Source organism: Epinephelus moara, chromosome 19 (assembly GCF_006386435.1).
Source record: "Epinephelus moara isolate mb chromosome 19, YSFRI_EMoa_1.0, whole genome shotgun sequence".
Lineage (NCBI taxonomy): Eukaryota > Metazoa > Chordata > Actinopteri > Perciformes > Serranidae > Epinephelus > Epinephelus moara.
This window is the reverse complement of record NC_065524.1, coordinates 39,683,674-39,702,528: the sequence shown is the minus strand read 5'-3', so window position 1 is coordinate 39,702,528 and position 18,855 is coordinate 39,683,674. Positions and strand designations below refer to the sequence as shown.

At 40.0% G+C, this 18,855-nt stretch overlaps 2 protein-coding genes across 2 annotated transcripts; both read left to right on the top strand.

Moving 5' to 3' along the window:
• The first annotated feature begins 6,146 nt into the window (after window positions 1–6,146).
• Window positions 6,147–11,178, top strand: LOC126406346 (G-protein coupled receptor 4-like). The gene is made up of 3 exons (XM_050070553.1): window positions 6,147–6,311; window positions 10,401–10,588; window positions 10,674–11,178. The coding sequence occupies exons 1-3, from the start codon at window positions 6,147–6,149 to the stop codon at window positions 11,176–11,178; spliced, it is 858 nt and encodes a 285-aa protein (XP_049926510.1).
• A 2,199-nt stretch (window positions 11,179–13,377) lies between these two features.
• On the top strand, window positions 13,378–17,591 carry LOC126406345 (G-protein coupled receptor 4-like). The gene is made up of 3 exons (XM_050070552.1): window positions 13,378–13,593; window positions 16,749–16,936; window positions 17,039–17,591. Exons 1-3 carry the CDS (start codon window positions 13,378–13,380, stop codon window positions 17,589–17,591), a joined length of 957 nt encoding a protein of 318 aa, XP_049926509.1.
• The last annotated feature ends 1,264 nt before the right edge of the window (window positions 17,592–18,855 follow it).

The window sequence follows — 18,855 nt, the reverse complement described above, 5'->3', positions numbered from 1 at the left end:
CTCAGTGTGGTGCACACCTCATGTTAGCGGACACTGTCAGTCAGAAACCTTGGTGTTTAGGCTCTTTTGAGAGACTTCTTTGCCTTTGGATTTTCTGTTTGAGGGGGATTTTGTGCATTTTTAAATTTAAGATGAGGGAATGTTAAAGAACACCTTAACATTAAGGTCACCTGTATCTTTGCTGTTCTTAGTGTTTGTGGGAGCTTTTGCATGGCCTAATGATCATGAATATTTCAACAACACTTCCTGTTTCCATTTCAAAACAAAAGCCCTCTGACAGCGTTTCTGTGGACAGAATCCCTTCATTTGTTAACACAAGGCTTTTTATTGTGAATGAGAGGAGTATCAGCATTTAGTTGGTGAAATACAGTAATTACGGAAGCAGGCAGCTTAGCAGCAGCAGCGCCGTCTGTCCTGAACTCAGTGACATACAGGAGAGCAGCATGGAAAAATACTGGAAATCAGACATCAGATACGATGTCTTCAGAGCTGCTGGTCGAAGCTGGAAAAGAAAACATGGAGGAAAAGCACATTTATTTGTATAGCATCTCTCCACAAGAAGACAAAGTACAAATGTTTCACATAAAGCATAAAGAAATAAAGATATGTAAGAGTTTTGCTACAGTCTGACATTTACAGTATTCTGATGACTGATCACTTTTCCCCTGATCATGACAGTAAACATATACACCCATGAGAGTGAATATAAACAGTAGGCATCAGTAAAGACCCCAAACATAACCTCCTCTTTTCTAAGTCACTTTAAAGTCACGTAACGCACACGGAGCTTTCTGGTAATGAAATGTGCTACATTAGTTAAATTGCTCCGCTTCGCCTGCCAAACATTTCTGTTGGAAACATCCCAAATTGGACATCAACAGTTTTGCTCAGAGTTGTATCAGCGCTGACTGGCTGAATATATGATGCATCAATTCTCCACCCATGTGTGTTGCAGAGAACTGGACTAACTCCAGTGTGAGAGGGGTCTCTCACAGAGCACCCTGGTGTCTTCAGATGTCTTCAGCTTCACAACTGTCCCTCACAACATCGCGTGTTACGACTCAAAGACGGGCCGAGAAATGAGCAACAAGACCGGTGGAATCCTGGTGCTCAGAGAGACTCAGTGGTGTCTTTATGTGACGCTGGAAGACAGTGGAGAATATGTGACCGTACTGAGGTATGGTAGCATCAGAGGAAAATATGAAGATCAACAGGTGAAAGAGCGAAGAGAAAAGTTGTCCCATTGAGTTTGTGTGTCCGTCTACAATGTAGGAGTGACCATCTGAAAAAAGAGTACATGTCGACAGTTTATGTTCACAAAAAACCTGAAACATTCAGGCTTGACACGAGCTGATAGCGGTTATGTTTTAACCCTTTGAACTCTGCAATAGAAACTATACTTCAGTGCCTGCATTTGTATTTTTTGGTGGTGGGAATCACCAGAGGCTCCATGATACGATAATACCACAATACTTCATTTTAAATGTGTTTGTATTAATCATTTACAAAAAAACCTGAAACTTGGCACTGTGTGACGATGTGATATTGCCACACATACTATGCTGTATCCATTTTTTCCCACCCATAATATTTTTGCTAATTGTGATGTCATTTTCAAATGCTTCCTATCCCTAAAAGAAAACCTGAGCTAAAAAGTTATGGAAGTCATAATAGTTGATAAAAGTATTGACATTGAAAAATATCAGATGTTTCATTAGATTTTACAGAATAAAAACACAAAAGATCCAAAAGATTTTTTTATGTAAAGAAAAAACACAAAATACTTCTTTAGACTCTCAAAGTGATTCGGACCATGTTTGTTATTTACTTTTTGAGATGTGCTCATTTCTCTGAGAAGAATGTGAAGGCGCTGTGGTAGATTTCATCATTCATTTCATCATCATTCAGTTCCTCGGCCGCTTAGTTTATGTGAAGTCACGGTTTGACTCAAGTTTCTGTTTCTTTTCTGGAGATCCACAGTGCTCACGCCAGGGAAGGAAAAAGTTCAACAAGGTTTATTGAGAATCCAAAAAAGGAAACAGAACTACAGGCCAGGTCCTTCTAAAATGACATTTCGTGCGGTCCACTACGACTCAGTGTCTATATATTCTCATGTATTAGCTGTAATTATACCTCGACCCTGCATGATCCAAGTCATCCCAAACTTCATGTTGTCTGAACCCACAATGCTGTGATCGCGAGGTCGGAGTGAGAATGTGCTGCGTGCTCAGGAACATGAACAGGATATCTCAAACACACATTCAGAGCATTTCTTTAAATTTGGCACAAACGTCCCCTTGGACTGAAGAATAAACTGATGAGAATTTGGTGTTCCAAGGTCAAAGGTCAGTGTCAGAAAATATGTTTGTAACCACAACTGAAGAATTCTCAAGCTAAATGTGACAAAATTTCACACAAATGTCCAAAAGGATGAGGTGATTGGAAAGGTCAAAGGTCAGCTTGACTGTGACATCATCATGTTTTAACGTCATACCTCAGGAACAGAAGGGGAGACATTTGGTCAGATGCTGAATTGGTGACTCTAATCTCAAACTGTGCTCATTGTATAGATCTTCTGTGTGTGAAGCATCCATGTTTTAGAATTTGCAGCGTCTTTGCAGCAACATCCATAAATGAAGCATGTCCGTCTGTCATGGTTACGTATGACTGTGGACAGACATGAATACAAACTGTAACTACAACCGGACTGGTTTGTGGAGGCATACAACCCCAAGACAGTAATTCTAGGTTTAATCTTTTTTCTTTTAAAACTCGACGATGATATGACATCCGTTTTATTTTATTTTTTCATTGTGAAATACTTAGTAATATGCATTTTGAAATTGCTCTGTAAATCAAGATGATGGTTGCCACTGAGACACTTCTGAGTCATTTCTCTGAATCGGGAATGTTTCTAAGCAAAAAACCACAACTCGACTGAATCTGAGATATGAAGCTGACGCAGGCGTCGAAACACACCAAGTGCTTAATGCCTCACCACTTTTTTGTCTCTTCCTCAGAAGAGGAGGTGTAGATTATAATCAACCTACTGCATTTCATCATGTAGCATATTTATTGTAGACTGTTTGGTTACAGAGGACAAAGCATCAGACGCTGGTGGAGGGAATTCACTCAGGTTGGATCTTACAGCTTTCGAAGGTAAAACTTTGATGTTGCTCTTTCCTTGTATAGAGAGATTTTAAATGAGGATAAAATACCTGAAAAGAGTTATGGAAATGAGTTAGACTGTAACAAGTGTACAGAGTACTGTGTTTAAACCTGTGGTTGCAGTTTCAACAAGACAAAACACATCGAGTCAGAAACTTGTCTTTCTGTAAGTTTAATTCAGCGTCTGCAGAAGGACTCTCACAAAACAGTCAAGAACGAGTGCAAAGAGCGAGGCCTGAAGAGAGAAGATGTCAGATACTGATACTTAATGACAGCTGCTGAGGTCAGGGATCTATAACCAGCATCATCAGAGGGGTGACGGAGAAGTTTGGTTACCTTTTCAGATTATGTGCATCTACCCAGAGATTTTATTGGATTCCACTCAAAGATCGAACAGCTTTTCTTTTCCTCCTCCTTATTTTTCCAGGTTTAGCAGTTAAGTTTGACAACTCAGTTAGTTTCATCACTTCACTCGTGTTTGGTCATCAGTAGGCAGGTGGAAAACCTTAACATAACAAAAAAACAGCAAAGAAAAACATTCTATTTTATATATGGTACCGTAAATAAATCTAAATAGTCAACACATTTGTAAACATTCAAATATATTTTACACCAGTGCCTTTTCTTCAATATATTTCCCCTATTAAATAAAGTGCAATTAAAGTTAACAACACTCCCTAACATTTTAACATCAGGTAATGTATTTAATGTATATATATATTTATGTCTGCAATCACTGCAACTTTTTAATCGGTTATTTTTAAACAACCCTCATCATGAATGCATTGCACTGTTAAAAGTCTTTGCACCTATCAATCATGACTCCAGCACACTTATGATAGACAGTGAACCAAGAGGCTCGTCAAATACAGTAAACAAAACAGCACCGTTCTCGTGCTTTGATTTCCCTGTAAGAAAATTTACAACAAACAAACAAACATGGCAGTGAAGCAGCTGTCATGCACCTTGACATTTCTTGACAAAGACTAAATGTCATGTGAGGCACTTGTGCTTGTGATATCCCGAGGGATTGCTTCACATTCTCTCCACATAATACAGTGGCCTAAAGCTTTCCATTAGATAAGTGTTAAATGCTGCATAGATTTTACAGAATTTCATAATTTCCATTATATTGTTGATAATCTTTCGATAATATTAATAATTTCCATCACAAACCGATGTTGTTTTCATTTCTTCACTCTTCCCTTAAAGCCTCAGAACTGTAAGTATGTGACTGTGTAACAAAGACTAAAAAAAAGCAGTCCAAGAAAAAAAGCAAAAAAGGTTAAAACAGGCAAAAAAGAAACAGTATTTTGAATTAAATTTGGTGAAGGAAGAATGAACAAATAAAAAATGGGGAGAGCACATGCAATATTGGTAGGAAATAAATACACAACAATGTAGTTTAGAAATTTCAGGTATAGAGTCCATATATGACTACAACATGCTTATAAAGGTTTTTAATATGTTTAATATGACTTGTTCTGAGTCAGTATGAATCCGCTGAGAGGTCTTTTCACTGATGTTTGTAGCTGTTCAGGAAATGATGGCAGCTGAGATATGCTTAAGATTTGTGTGTTGTGACACTATGTTTGATAACATGTTATGCGGGATTTATATCTCTGCGTTGAATTGACACCGTAGCCTGACATGCACCTCCCCAGAGATGTAACTCCACGTCACAGTGACGCAGACCTCCTGTCTGTCTCTGTGAGCTGAAACCATTTCCCTCAGTGGAAACAAAGCTTTGATTTACTTTCATTTCACAGATAAGAAACAATAAATTGTGAAGACAATAAAGCCTCCACACACTGTGTGTGATTAATCCTGACTGAAATATGAGCAGAGGAAATCTCTGCTAGCTGCTAGGCTAATTTACACAATGTACTTGTGGGCAGGGCTGTTTCAAGACACTCTGGGTTAGGGACCTTGGAGCCCCCCCCCAATGTGGGACACCCGCCCCAGTGCGAAGTTTAGTCATCAGAGACTTGTCATGGTACCAAAATTGGGACCCACGGTACGATACCAGTGAAAATATCATGGTTCTGAGTAGTATCACGAAACCACAGTGAAAATGAGGCAGATGTGCCTTTTGTCATTTATAAAAAGATAAATCACTTTTCTATAATACATCAATGATATTTCAATGGAATAAATTACTTATTGACTTATTCATACTTCAAAAACAGCATCAATAAGTGATTAACATAGGGGGGATCAAAATAAAATAAATAAATAAAATAAAAATCAACCAGCCACCCTCCTCCCCTGACAAGTAAAGAACAGTCCCTTCATAAGTAAAGAACAGTCCCTAAAGTGCGGTGAGGTTTGTGGACCGTTACCTGCCACAAAGAGAGAAATGTGAACGGCTCGTTTCTCCTCTGACACGTCACATACCTGTGTGCCACCACGGCTTGGCTGTCCAAGTACTACTGGGCAGTCATGAAAGCAGCATGTGTGTTTAGTGTGTGTTTAATGTGTGCTGAGTGTGTGCTGAGTGTGTGTTTAATGTGCGTTTTGAATCAAGTAAACTTTACAGCACTTCACAGAAACCCCACGGCCACCCAGTGTGTTGGAGGTGTAACTGCAGAGTGACACAGACACACCACCACACAGGTATAAATGCTCACAGCAGCGTAGGCTCTGCATAGAGCTGACGCACACGTGTAAATCCTGCTACAGTCAGTTGTTGAGAGGAGACAGCAGAGACAGACAGCAACAAAGGTCCCTGAAACATTTTCATGATATATTGGTAAAGGTCAACATGTCAGAGAGCACATCACAACACAACCTGCACATGACGATAACGCAGATGGTTCACGGTCATGTAAACCTCCTCATCCAGAATCAGAGAGCAGAGGTTCGTTTGACGAGTAGTGAGGCCTTATGGTGTTGGTGATGTCACTGACCAATGTTGGGTAACAACATGCTGCCTTTCTGTAACCTGATCTCTTCATCTACAGGTTTCACTCTGAAGAATGGAAGATCTAAACATGAACAACCCTTCACAGGACAACAGCAACATCACCACCGCCTACGGTTATAATGGAGAACCTGGATTAAGCATTAAAGTGGTGACATACATAATCATCGGTATCGGCCTTCCTTTGACCCTGGTGGCCATCTGTGCTCTTTATTCTCTGGTATGTGTCATGTGTCTCTCTGTAGAGGATCTCTAGATGGGCTGGGGGTCAAGTGTCAGAGCGCTGGGATGTAGCGTACTGTCATGGTCAAATGGTGCAATGAGTCTTAAAACAACCCAGAAATGAGTAAGCATTTTTGCACCCTTACTTCCTGTGTCTTAAAGTCAGTGTGGGGTCACACCTGAACTGACTCTTCAATCCTGTGCAGGCGTCACTTCCTGACAGACTCATTAACACTTCCCGTTAGTGTAGTAGAGAACAGAAGCACTACTTAAAACACCACACTTAGAGTTAAACCTAAAAGGTCTGCCAGATGTCTTATAGACGTAAAACCCTCCAGATTCCGCCCACCGATCTGACTTCTCCTTCTATTCCAAAGATGTATGGCGAGGCCGAGCAACTGAAGTGCTGCACGCTTTATGCTGAATTTAGACATTTAGAATTTTTTTTTAAAAATAATTAGTGTCAGCTGCAACCTGCATGCTCTCTTCCTATTTCGCCCTACCTCAATAAAAGTCCGTCCAGCAGGTGCCCCCCGCACCTGTCGCTCATCAGGTAATTAGGTCATGTGCCTCAGGGTGTGGGTTTGTCTTTCAGGGTCAAGACAGTTTAAGTCCACTGTTTTAAAAACTCACCTCAGACGGGACTAAAAATAAAACAATCACAGCAACCCTGGTAAAATCATATAAAACACACAAGGTAAAATAAAAGCACAGCACACTGATAAAAACATGCAAATAGAAAACAAACACATGGCTCGGACATGAATTTCTGTCCCTGTCACAGACGGCTTTACGAAACATCACATCATTAGCTATAAAAAGCTTTTGTTATAAATGACATGATTCTCTCATAAATTGGACTGCATTCTTATTAACAGAAACTTGGCTCGATCAAACGTGGTGTGAGGAACTTACCAAGGCGTCGCCCTCTAACTACAGTTCCCTGCATTGTCCCACGTCCACTGGAAGATGTGGAGGGGGTTGCTCTCTTATATAGTGACTTTTTAAAATGTAAACCCATTTCCTTTTGTAACTATCCATCTTTTGAATATGACAGTAAATTCTCCTGTTACTGTTTCTATCACCCTCCTAACCCTAGACAGGGTTTATCAGAGGAACTGGGTGAACTGATATCTACAGACACAGGTGACAGCACAGTTATTGCAGCTGATTTTAATATACATACTGACAATAACAGCAACTGTACAACTAAATTTAGCATTGGCTGATTATTTTAGTCTTTATCAACATGTCTCTGTTCCACTCAGGTGAAGAAGCGTCACATGAATGAAAACATTGCCAACATGTTTATTCAGGGGTATTCCCAGTGTACATTAACTTCCCTGTCTTCCTGTGATGACATGCTAAATGCTTTCTCTGTCACGATTTCTCAAATTTTGGACCAAGTTTCACAAGTAGAAACTAAATGGATATGTAGCCCTGGAGGAACTCTGACAATGTGAGGATGCAGAACAAAGTCTGAGTGCAAAAGCTCTCATCAGGCTAATCATGAAATTTACAAAAATGTGACAATGAAAGAAAAAGGTTGAGACATTAAAGTAGGCCTTCCTTTCTGTTCTACACTAAGGATGAACTGATGAATCCAAAGAGATTACTTCCCTCAGAATTTACCTCCTCAACATATATAATGAATTTGCATCTATCTTTCTGGACAAACTTGCTCAGATTAGTACCCTAACTTCTGACAACAATCAATCTACAGTATCTTCACCTCCTCAACAGTGTATAACAAAAAATGTAATGCGTAATTTCCAGTCCATAAATCCTCCACCTGCTCTTTCGCATCTCCATTAAACTGTTTACTTCAGTTTATCATAGTTTTTTGGATGACGTGGTAAACGTCACTCATTTATATTTAAAATGCAATACAAAAACAGTTTCATATCTTATCTATCTTATCTTAAACACTAGAGTTCACTAAAACGATTTCAGTGATAATGTACGAGCAATCGCATCGACCAAGAGTGCTGTTTTCTCCTTTTTCTGTTCCCCTCTGTAGTAATCAGCTGTAGCTCAGACACCTTCAGGTCCGCCTGTAGATTATTCCAGGAGGAAGTAGCAGCAATTTATTTTGCCTAAATCAGTTCGAACCTTGGGAAGCTTCTGTCAAATATTGTGAGAGCCTAGGCCATAATGATTTTGGTTTTTACACATGTATGTCCACAAATAAGAAGGAACCAGCCCAAGCAGAGTTTTTTATGTATAAAAAACAACCAAGGCCATTTAACGGTAGCATACAGTGGTGTACGCAGTTTCCACAGCCAGTAATAAAACGTAAAGCACAATGGTGTACACTGTTAAGACAAAGGAACTCTCCAAAACGGTGAGGTATAAATGTCTGGAGATCAGGGTGAAACTTTGAACATCCCATGGAGCACCATTAAATCCATAATTACAAAACTGAAAACATTGGGCACCACAACAAACCTGCCAAGAGAAGGCTGCTCACCAAAACTCAAAGACCAGGCAAGAGAGACAACCGAGATACCAAAGGTAAACCTGAGGGAGCTGGAAAGCTCCACAGCAAGAAGTGGAGTATCTTTGCACAAGACAACTTTAAGTTGTACACTCCACAGCATTAAAGCCGATCAAATCCTTGTATGGACAGGCCCTAAAAATACTGGATAGGAAACCAAGACAGTACCACCACTGTAACATTCTTTCCAAATACAACCTATTAAGTTTTGATAATCTAATTACCTCCTCATATATTCGTTTAATTCATAAAATAATTCACAATGTTGCCCCCCCTCCATTGAAAAAATATGTGACAGCCTGTTCTGAGCAGAGAACAAGGGCATTAAGATGTGCATCGAGAGGGGACTGCAAGGTTCCACAAAGAAACTCTGCTTTTGGTCAATCCTCCTTTTCTGTCAAGGCCATCAGAGAATGGAATAGGCTTCCCAGTGACATGAAAATTAATGTAAATCATAAAAGCTTCTGCCTTGTCACAAAAAAATGGCTCCTAAGTAATCAGTGTTTCCAACACTAGGTGGTGCTGTCTGATTTCCTGCCAGTGTTGTTTGTTTTTTGTTCTTTCGCTCTGTATACATTTAGAATGTTACTACTGTTCACTGTTACCTCGGTCCTGCTTTACTACAACTCTTCTGTAACTCTTAATTACCATTGCTGGTATTTGATTCTTCTGTGCAACTCTGAACTACCATAGTTGGTACTTAAAATGAAACTGTAAGATGTCAATATTGTCTCTTCACTGTAAACTTAATTTTTATTTATATTTATAATAGGCTAAACAGCACTTTATATAAGTACAATAGGTGCATTTTACCTCATTGTAAACTTAATACTTTTCATCAGCACTATACTTTACTGTTTAAAAAAATAAGAAATTTCATAGGCATTGCATTGGCACTTTATGTAGGCAACATAGAATATTTATAATAGGCTAAACAGCACTTTATATAAGCACAATAGGTGCACTTTACCTCATTGTATACTTAATACTATTCATCAGCACTATACTGTGTAAAAATAAGAAATTTCATAGGCATTGCATTGGCACTTTATGTAGGCAACACTGAATATTTATAATAGGCTAAACAGCACTTTATATGGGCACACTAGGTGCATTTTGCCCTGCACCTTACATTAGGAATAATTCTTTAGACTGTGTATGTATGTATGTATGTATGTATGTATGTCACTGTGTGGTATGCTGTGCATATTGTGTGGTATCATATGCCGTATAGCACTATGTGCCATGCAGCGTGCGGGGCATACATGTGCATGTCACGTGGGACTCCTATATATGTAAATGATGTGTCTGTATCTGATGTTGTGTGCTCCTATTGTGTTAATTGTGGATTGTGTATTTTGTTGTGTGTCATGTTTTATGTTAGAGGACTACAGATGGAAATTAGCCTTTAGCTAAATCTGGTGCAAACATCTTTTTGTTTTGTAAACAACTAATGTACGTGCACGCTGTCCTTTTTATAAACTAAATAAACTAAACTAAACTAAACAGGGCTGGGCTTTATGGAGGAGTGGTAGGAGGTGGAGTTCAGAACCAAATTACAACTGTTGGTTAACTTTTGTTTTCCTGCAGGTGCGAAAGGATCACGTTGCTCCGATCTACATCATCAACCTTCTCTTTTCTGACCTTGTTCAGCTCTGCTGCATAATCGTTGAGGTTGAACGACCCAAGAACTTTACGATATACATTGTCTTCTTTCACACATACATCTATTGTCTGTTTGCCAGTATTGGCTTCATGGTGTGCATCGCCCTGGAAAGGTAACTACCTGTCTGTCCAGTATGTGTAGAGCGACTTCTATGTCTCACAATTGTATTCTGAAGCTGTGTCTGTCTTGTATTTCAGGTATTTGGTCATCGCCTGCCCACTGTGGTACCACTTCAAACGAACCATCAAGATCTCTGTGCTGGTCTGTGTCGCGGTCTGGGTCTACCCTGTTATTTGTCTCCTCATTTTCTTGTTCTGGCATTATAAGGTTGCAGAAATCGTCTCCATCTTCTTTTTACTCCTTCCCCTACCCCTGCTCACATTCTTCCTGGGTGGGACCCTCAGAGCTCTGTCTGCCTCCATCTCGGTCCCATCTGATGAAAAACGACGAATAGTAGGAATGTTGGTCCTGGTGCTGCTGATTTACACGCTGCTGTTCCTGCCCACTGTCATTTTGTATTTGGCAAAGGGACTCTCAATTTACGATACTCTCAACAGCCTGTTTCCTGTCTTTCTTAGGTTGAGCCCTCTTGCAGACTTGGTTCTGTATATTTTCATGAAGAAAGGAGCCATAGACAAGCTCTTGGCCTCTGTGTGTTGTTGCAGAATGGACAGCAATGAAACCAGCAGTTCAGCAGTATAAATGATGTCCACCAGGTCAGTCGCCAGAATGTTGGCATTGTTCATTTCTGCAAATCACAGATACGTTTCATACGTATCAAATCAACATTTCCAAAGTGACACAGTATATGAGCTGACTTTGTCATCAGTAGCTGGAGAGGATGGCGTGGCACCTAGGAGAGACACCTGCCAAGCAGCAGACCACTGTTTGAGATCAACACCAGCTGGTTTTTACCAACTGTCTCTGTGTTTCCAGACGTGGTGTTTTTAACAACCCATTGTGAGCATTTCAAGTGAAACATGATGTTTTCCTAACCATGACCAATTGTTTGTTTGCCTAAACAACCACAGCATTGTGGAAATGTAAAGTTTCAATATGGGCTACATAATAACGTTCAAACGTAACGTATCCATGGTTTTCAGAGACTTACAATGCCAACGTTTATGCTGGTGATTGGGTTGTGTCCACAGTCAACATCATGTAGAAGAGTGACATGTTTCCTCTGACTTGCACCACTGGAATCGAGCATCGCAAAGACTGAACTGTAACGTCAATACTTCTAAGCCTTGCTAACAAGCAGCAACAAAGCAACCTATCCCTCCATTCATGGACTGGTAACGTAACAAATAGGTACAACATTGGGACAGTTGTACAGGCTAAGCAGGACCATTTATTAATGTCTTTCAATGTACGTGTGCTGATTTGATGTTATTGTTGTGTCTCTTTGTAGTCAGGTTATTTGAAAGCTGACTTTGACAAAGCTAAGTTGTTATTAGTGAGCTAATGCGTCACACAGAGTCTTGTATGCAAGTAAACATCTCTTTTTACTAACACAGCACCTTTATGCAAAACACATCACACACACATACTCAATGGCTTTCAACATAACTACACTCAGAGTGGGACCTCAAAGTTCCTGCTCCACATGTTTCCTTTGTCCTGACTGTCCACATGTGGTCAGGTAGAACCTCCCAGCTTTGAGTGGCCATCTTTGATTTGGCCAACTTCTTTGTTGTTATCCGTTCTGTCAGCCAATTTACCTTGTTTTAGATGTACAGGAAGTTTTGAACATGAGCAGAGATCTTTCTGGAACATGTTTGAGCATTTAAAGTCCACGGGTTTATAAATTAATTATAATGAATTGCTGTGTCATCGATGTTAGAAGGTGCCACATGCAAATTTAAAGAGGTTAGAATGAATATGAGAATGAATGAGAATGAATATAAATATTAGTAAAAAACTGACACTGTATGAAAGTTTGAATTTCAAATTTCTATATATATATATATATATATATATATATATATATATATAATTTAGATTTCATTTATATTTAAATTATATTTTTACATCTGCATTTTGCTATGTTTGAATAAATGTTTTTTGAATCGTACTTGTTGTCTATTTCATATTGCATTGTGTCTTAAACTCCAAAAACCTGCTATCGCTACTACTGATATGGACATTTTGTTTGCAGTTAATTTTATTTATTAATCAGACTTCCAAATTGATCATTTAGTGTATTTTAAGGAACTATTACAATCAATTTCCTGTTCTGTAAATAGTGTCCCACAAGGGGAGTTAACATAAGTTAGATCATATTATTTAATGAAATTAATAACTGACACTTATTTCTGATATCCATTTTAATACTTTGAACCATGGAGGGCGGAGGCTTTGCTGTTAAGTAGTAAAGTGGAGGAGGTGCTGCCTGCTTCAGATAAAAGTGAGCAAAAAAAGAAAAAAAAAGGAGGAAGCTGAGTTGTGCAATTTATCTCTCCTTGTCACTACTGCAGATAACTTCCAGTCACTGGTCTATGTTACACTTTATAGCCGTGGCCCAGCAGCACTTAACCAGTAAGTTCAAATTATTTAATTGTTTAGCATTTATAAATCAGGAACTACCTTGAACACGTTTATTTGTCTTTATTATTCCTTTGAGTTTTATTCCTACATAAAAAATGCTTGTCATTTAACCCGTGGGTGCACATGCTCTATTAACATGTCTTATAATAATCAAACTGTCTTCCGCATGTCATTGAGAGGCATATATGATGTTTTAAACAGTAATCACAGTATTTTTTGCCAAGCATCCCTCGGTGGTTCAGTTTTACTATCATATGTATTGTCCTGCACTGGCAGCATGAGTGGATGAGATGATGAGCAGGTGCTGACACACCTGCTGCCCTTTGCTTTGTTAAACAGGTCACACTGTGAAGAATGGACTTCTTCAGCAGCCACTACATCTACAACTTCAATGTCACCTTACTGCATGACTACTATGATCATGACTATGCAAATTACACCATGTTTGAAGAGTTTGACTTTCAAAAGATAAAAACTGTTTCAGCAACAGTCTCATATGTGATCGCATGGATCGTGATCTGGATCGGTTTTCCATTGACCTTATTGGCCATCTACGCTCTGTATTCACTGGTAAGTAAAGAACTATCAAGCTTTCCTGTGGAAATTTAGAAACCTGTATCATCGCAGCGATCTAGTAAGTGTTGCGGTCCAAAACAGCCAGGATGTTGTGTCCATAGCAACAGCATTTTGACGACATCAACATAACAAGGCTTAGTCAAGTCAAGTTTATTTTAAATAACACATTTTATACAACAAGCGTAAACTCAATGTGCTTAAAAAGGCAAAGCAGATAAAATCATACATGCCAAGAACATACCATGTCATAAGCAATACATATATAAAACATATAAGATAAAAATAAACAAGAACATTTAGTGCTAAATTCCAGTTTTTTTCACACTGTTCACATTCATGTTTGAAGTGACCCATATCGGACATCAGTGTGAGCCATAGGCTGTTTATAAAGATGGATGACACGTCTCCACTTACTCCCACTGTACAAAAATGAAGCTAAAATATCCCAGATCCGGCCACTGCCATCCTGTGCTGGTGACATCACTGGGAGCCAGAGTCTGAGCAGCGATCTGGTTGGTCAATCACTAGCAGCGCCATTGATCACGAGAACACCAAGTGACACACATAGCTATCAATCATGATGTCAAACACCTGTTTTAAAGCATCAAATAATCAATTATAACCAAACTTATCAGAAAAACGAACATTTGAACATTTAAATAATTTAAAGTTATTTAGACGTATAGTTTGATCTTTTAGTTTGGCCCCTTTCCCATCCTAACCGATACTGCACCCAGCCACCAGGGGGCGATCCAAATGTTTTGGCTTCATTTTTGGCAAGCTGTCAAGTCAACCATTTTTATATACAGTCTATGGTGTGAATGAATCTCTGCTCTCAGACACCTCACATGCGACCAATAACATCACACACATGCACACTAGAACAACAACAAAAAAACTGCACATTTACGAGGCAGGCATCTGTGCAAAAAATCGATGTCGCAACAGCACAAGCCTCATTTCCCAAATGATTTGCTGCAGAGATCAGATGATAATTCGTTATAGGTTGAGGGTAAGAGTAGGGATGGGTATCGTTAGGATTTTTATGAATCCGATTCTGATTCCGGTTCTGCTTATCGATTCCAGTTCCTAACGATTCCTTATTTCGATTCCAAAATAGTGAAAAATAAAATGTCAAATGTTTATTTAACAAAAGTAACTTTATTCCTTTACCTTTTAAGAAAATGTTTAACAAAAATAAAATCCTGTCTGAGCAGCATTAGTGCTAAAATACTATACTGCATTGCATTCACTGTAAAACAGCAAATAAACATCAAGAAATAAAGTAACTGTTTTGATGTTAGGAGATCAGTAATACAGTGTGGCAAAAATACACAATTGTAAGTTGAAGCTGAAAATATTTTAAATGAATAGAGAATGCCTATTTTGTGTTTATTCTATTTATAGATTCATTTTGATTTCATTCTGAACAAGGTCATTCATTTTATAGTTGATATATGTCATTGATGTTTGCAGAGAAACACACATGCACGATACGAAATAGAATATTTTTGCCACAGGATTTAGGATGGAAATAGGCGACATTACATTATCTAACTTACCTGAATGACGGAGACTCGACGACTGAGAAGGGATGTACGTTAGTCCTTTAACCACAAACTTTGTTACTGCTCGGTGACACTCCTCAGTTTTATCTTTTGTCAGCCTCTTTTTCGCCAATGTGAACGGTGTCTCTGTTTGGGCTGCTGGCGACGTACCAACGTTGCTTATTAGCAATATTAGCACTGGCTGTGTCTGGTGTTGACGACTGCAATACAGCATTTCCCACGGTCAAACTTGCATAGTTAACCCAGTTAGCCATAGCTTCTTCTTCTGCAGTTTCTCCGGTGTTTTTTGTTTTGTTTTGTTTTTTCAGTTTCTCTGGTGTGTTGAAGTTCAGCGTGAATGCGTGACGTAATCACATAACAGACAGGTCCTGGCAGATACGTATCTGAATAAGCAGCCACTGTAAGAAAGGTTACTAGTGCGTCTAGGAGCCGATAAGCAGAACCGAAAGTAAATAATTTTTATGGGTACCCGGTACCCGCCGTTTTTGATTCGGTTCCTACTTGGAACCGAATTTCACTACCCAACCTTAGGTAAGAGGTACAAAGGAACACAAGAAGCCATAGCGGTAGCTTTATAGGCAGCTATTGTTGTAGTTCTGTGGGGAGAGAGGTGTGGATGTGGGAGGAGTCAGGAGTCGTGAATTTCATGAAAGAGCCTCCAAACCTGAGGATGTCCAGGGCTAATCTCCAGTATCACCGTCAGTGCTCTACGACAACTCTGTCACAGCACGTAGACAAGCTGTCCCCACCAGAAAGCGTCTAACAATTGGGCAGTTGTGGCTGGCGACTGGGACAGCGTACCGCAGCAGCAGAGGGGCTACGGCAGCGTTCTGTGGTAAAAACAGACCGTTCCTACACTGTATGGTGGGTGATCTGTGCCTTTGCAGTGAAGCATGACATAGAAAAACCATGGGTGTATGGGAAAAAACAATGTGTACTCATACGATGGTGCATATGATATTCTACAAATTAATGCCCTGTGAAGTTAAGTTTAGGTTAGGCAAGTAAAGGCTACTGTGTAAAAGCGTGGTTACGATGTACCTTAAAATTACTCATGCTCGCACGCTTCAGTCCTGTGTTTTGTGACACATCCACCAACTCTACCTGCCTCCTGAAGGTTCTGCTTCTGTCTTCACTCCCGTCAGCACATTGGTCATGTGATCGCAGCCTTAACAAATACATGGTTCATCATTACATGGGATGTGTAAGAATTTTGGTGAATTACTTTTCATTTGAAAATGTATTTATAGTTCATGAGAACTGCCTGCAAAAAACACACATGAATTCCAATATGAACATTCGCATTGCAGTCGTGTGGCAGGTGATCGGATATGTATCAGATTCAGGACCACATATTAAAGTGTCCCAGAGCAGATTGATAAAAAACTATTTTGATAACATAAGATCTGTGTCAAATGAGAGCAAAAAATTAGATTTGGGACACATTTGCTTTTAATGTAATCGTAGCCTTCATCAGTTGTTTTGTTTGTTTTTTTTATGTGGCGATCTGCTGTTAGTTTGTGTTGTCGGGATGTCTTATATAGTCCCTGCAACCTTTTTCATTTCTCACTCCAACTGCAGGTGCGAGAGGACCATGTGGCTCCAGTCTATGTTATCAACCTCCTGATCTCTGACCTCATCCAGATGTGCTGCTTAGTGATCTGGGTGGCAAAGTCCGGGACATCTGCAGTCTTCTATGTCTTAAAATTTATCTACTACATTGGTGTGATGGCCAGTGTTGGCTTCATGGTGTGTATTGCCCTGGAAAGGTGGGTGGTGTGTGCATGAGCACTGGTAAAAGAAACACTGTGAAAGCCAGAAATGTGACAAATATTCTGACTGACCAGCACTCCATCTCTCCTGTATTCCAGATATCTGGTCATTGCCTGCCCGCTGTGGTACCGCTTCAGACGAAGCATCAAGTACTCTTTGTTTGTCTCCATTTTCGTCTGGGCCTTATCTTTAATCGAGTTCCTTATCACATGGCTAACATCTGAATTGCACCCACTGGTTTTCCGCACTGTCTTCCTCCTCCTCCCGTTTCCTCTGCTCATCTTCTTCCTGGCTGGAACCCTCAAAGCTCTGTCGGCGGCCATTTCTGTTCCTCTGAAAGAAAAACGGCGAATTGTGGGGACTTTAGTTCTGGTGCTCCTAAACTACACCGTGCTGTTCTCCCCCTGGGTCATTCGGCTCCTGGAACTGTTATACAGACCTTCACATCATGATGTCCATGATTCAGGTTTATACCTGCCATTCCTTCAGTTCAGTCCTCTTGCAGACCTGGTCCTGTATGTCTTCATGAGGAAAGGAGCTGTAGACAAGCTGTTGGCCCGCCTGTGCTGTATGAGGATGACAGGAGAGGAAGAGCAGGGTCAGGTCACTTCCACGGATAAAAAAGACACAGAAGAAACGTGCTCGGTGTAGACAGAGCAGGGGAGTGAAAGGCTGAGTGAAGTGACCAACCTTCTGCCCCATTACCTCACTGTCCTAAAAACTTGGAAAATGTTGGACAACATGCTCTTGCGCCTCCTTTTGACATTGCTCTGTGTGCATCTGCAAGTCAACCAAAGTCCAATTACTGTTATAAGAACATCCATCATCTCCCACGTTAGCAAAACTCCACCTTCTTTTTTCTGTTCCAAGTATGTTTAAAAAATTTAACCTTTGCTTCACACCTGACAGGCCAACTTCCTAAGTCATTTGTTGCCATGCATGAGTGCTCCTGTTTTGTCTCTGTTCTAATCCATGTGCATGTTTCCTGAGACTGGACTACAAAAATCAGTCAAAATGACCTTTTCTGCCATTTCTGCAATGGCATTTTTATCCATCCTTTTAAAGATGAATTTCCTTGTGTTGACGCTAGGGGCATAATCTGTATACTATGTGGCAAAAAAGTTATAAAACAAATCTGTGTTGAAACGAGGCATTAACACCCACCTCATCAATCTTTAAAATGCCCCATGCAAGTGAAGGTGTTGGTCCCCAGCTGATCGGACCTTCAGATACGAAGAGTTGGACCAAAAAATCCTTCACAACAGACTTTATTTTATTGCACTCACATTGAAAATGAGCTCCCAGACATGATCTGGAGGAAGGATTTTTCAGCTCACATGAGAACTTTAAACATTTTTTTGAACTGGAGACTAGAACCCGGTCTTACTACCAAGTCATCAAAATCCGGAGCTTGGGCAGTGACTCGTGGTGAGGGACACTGACAAAAAAAGCCGTCTTTAAACGTCACCATGATATGCAGCTGGTTGCTGTTATAGTTTAATGGCGCTTGTCAGCGTGAGGGGAAAACACGGCAGGAGGACAACAAAAGTTAAGGCGGCAAAAGTCCGAGTAGAGTGGGCAGGAGGGGTGATGGATGGGTCCAACAGCCTCCCGTAAGATTGTAAAGCCAAACCCTGTTCTTTTTTCCTCAACCCAAACATGTGCGTTTGCTGTTGAAGGAAAAAAAAAAGTCAATTCACAATGTTGTACCGACGTAGTGCTTTTATTTTGAAAGAGACTGTATCAAACTGTACATTTCCTGTGAAAACAGAAGTGTATTTTGAAAACAGACAATGCATGTAACAGGCTGAAGTTGACACGGCGTCCCAGAACGTCAACAACCAACACACCCAGGGTACCTTGGACGTCATATGTGGACGTGGAAAGTCCATGACCAAACGTGGACATGTGACGA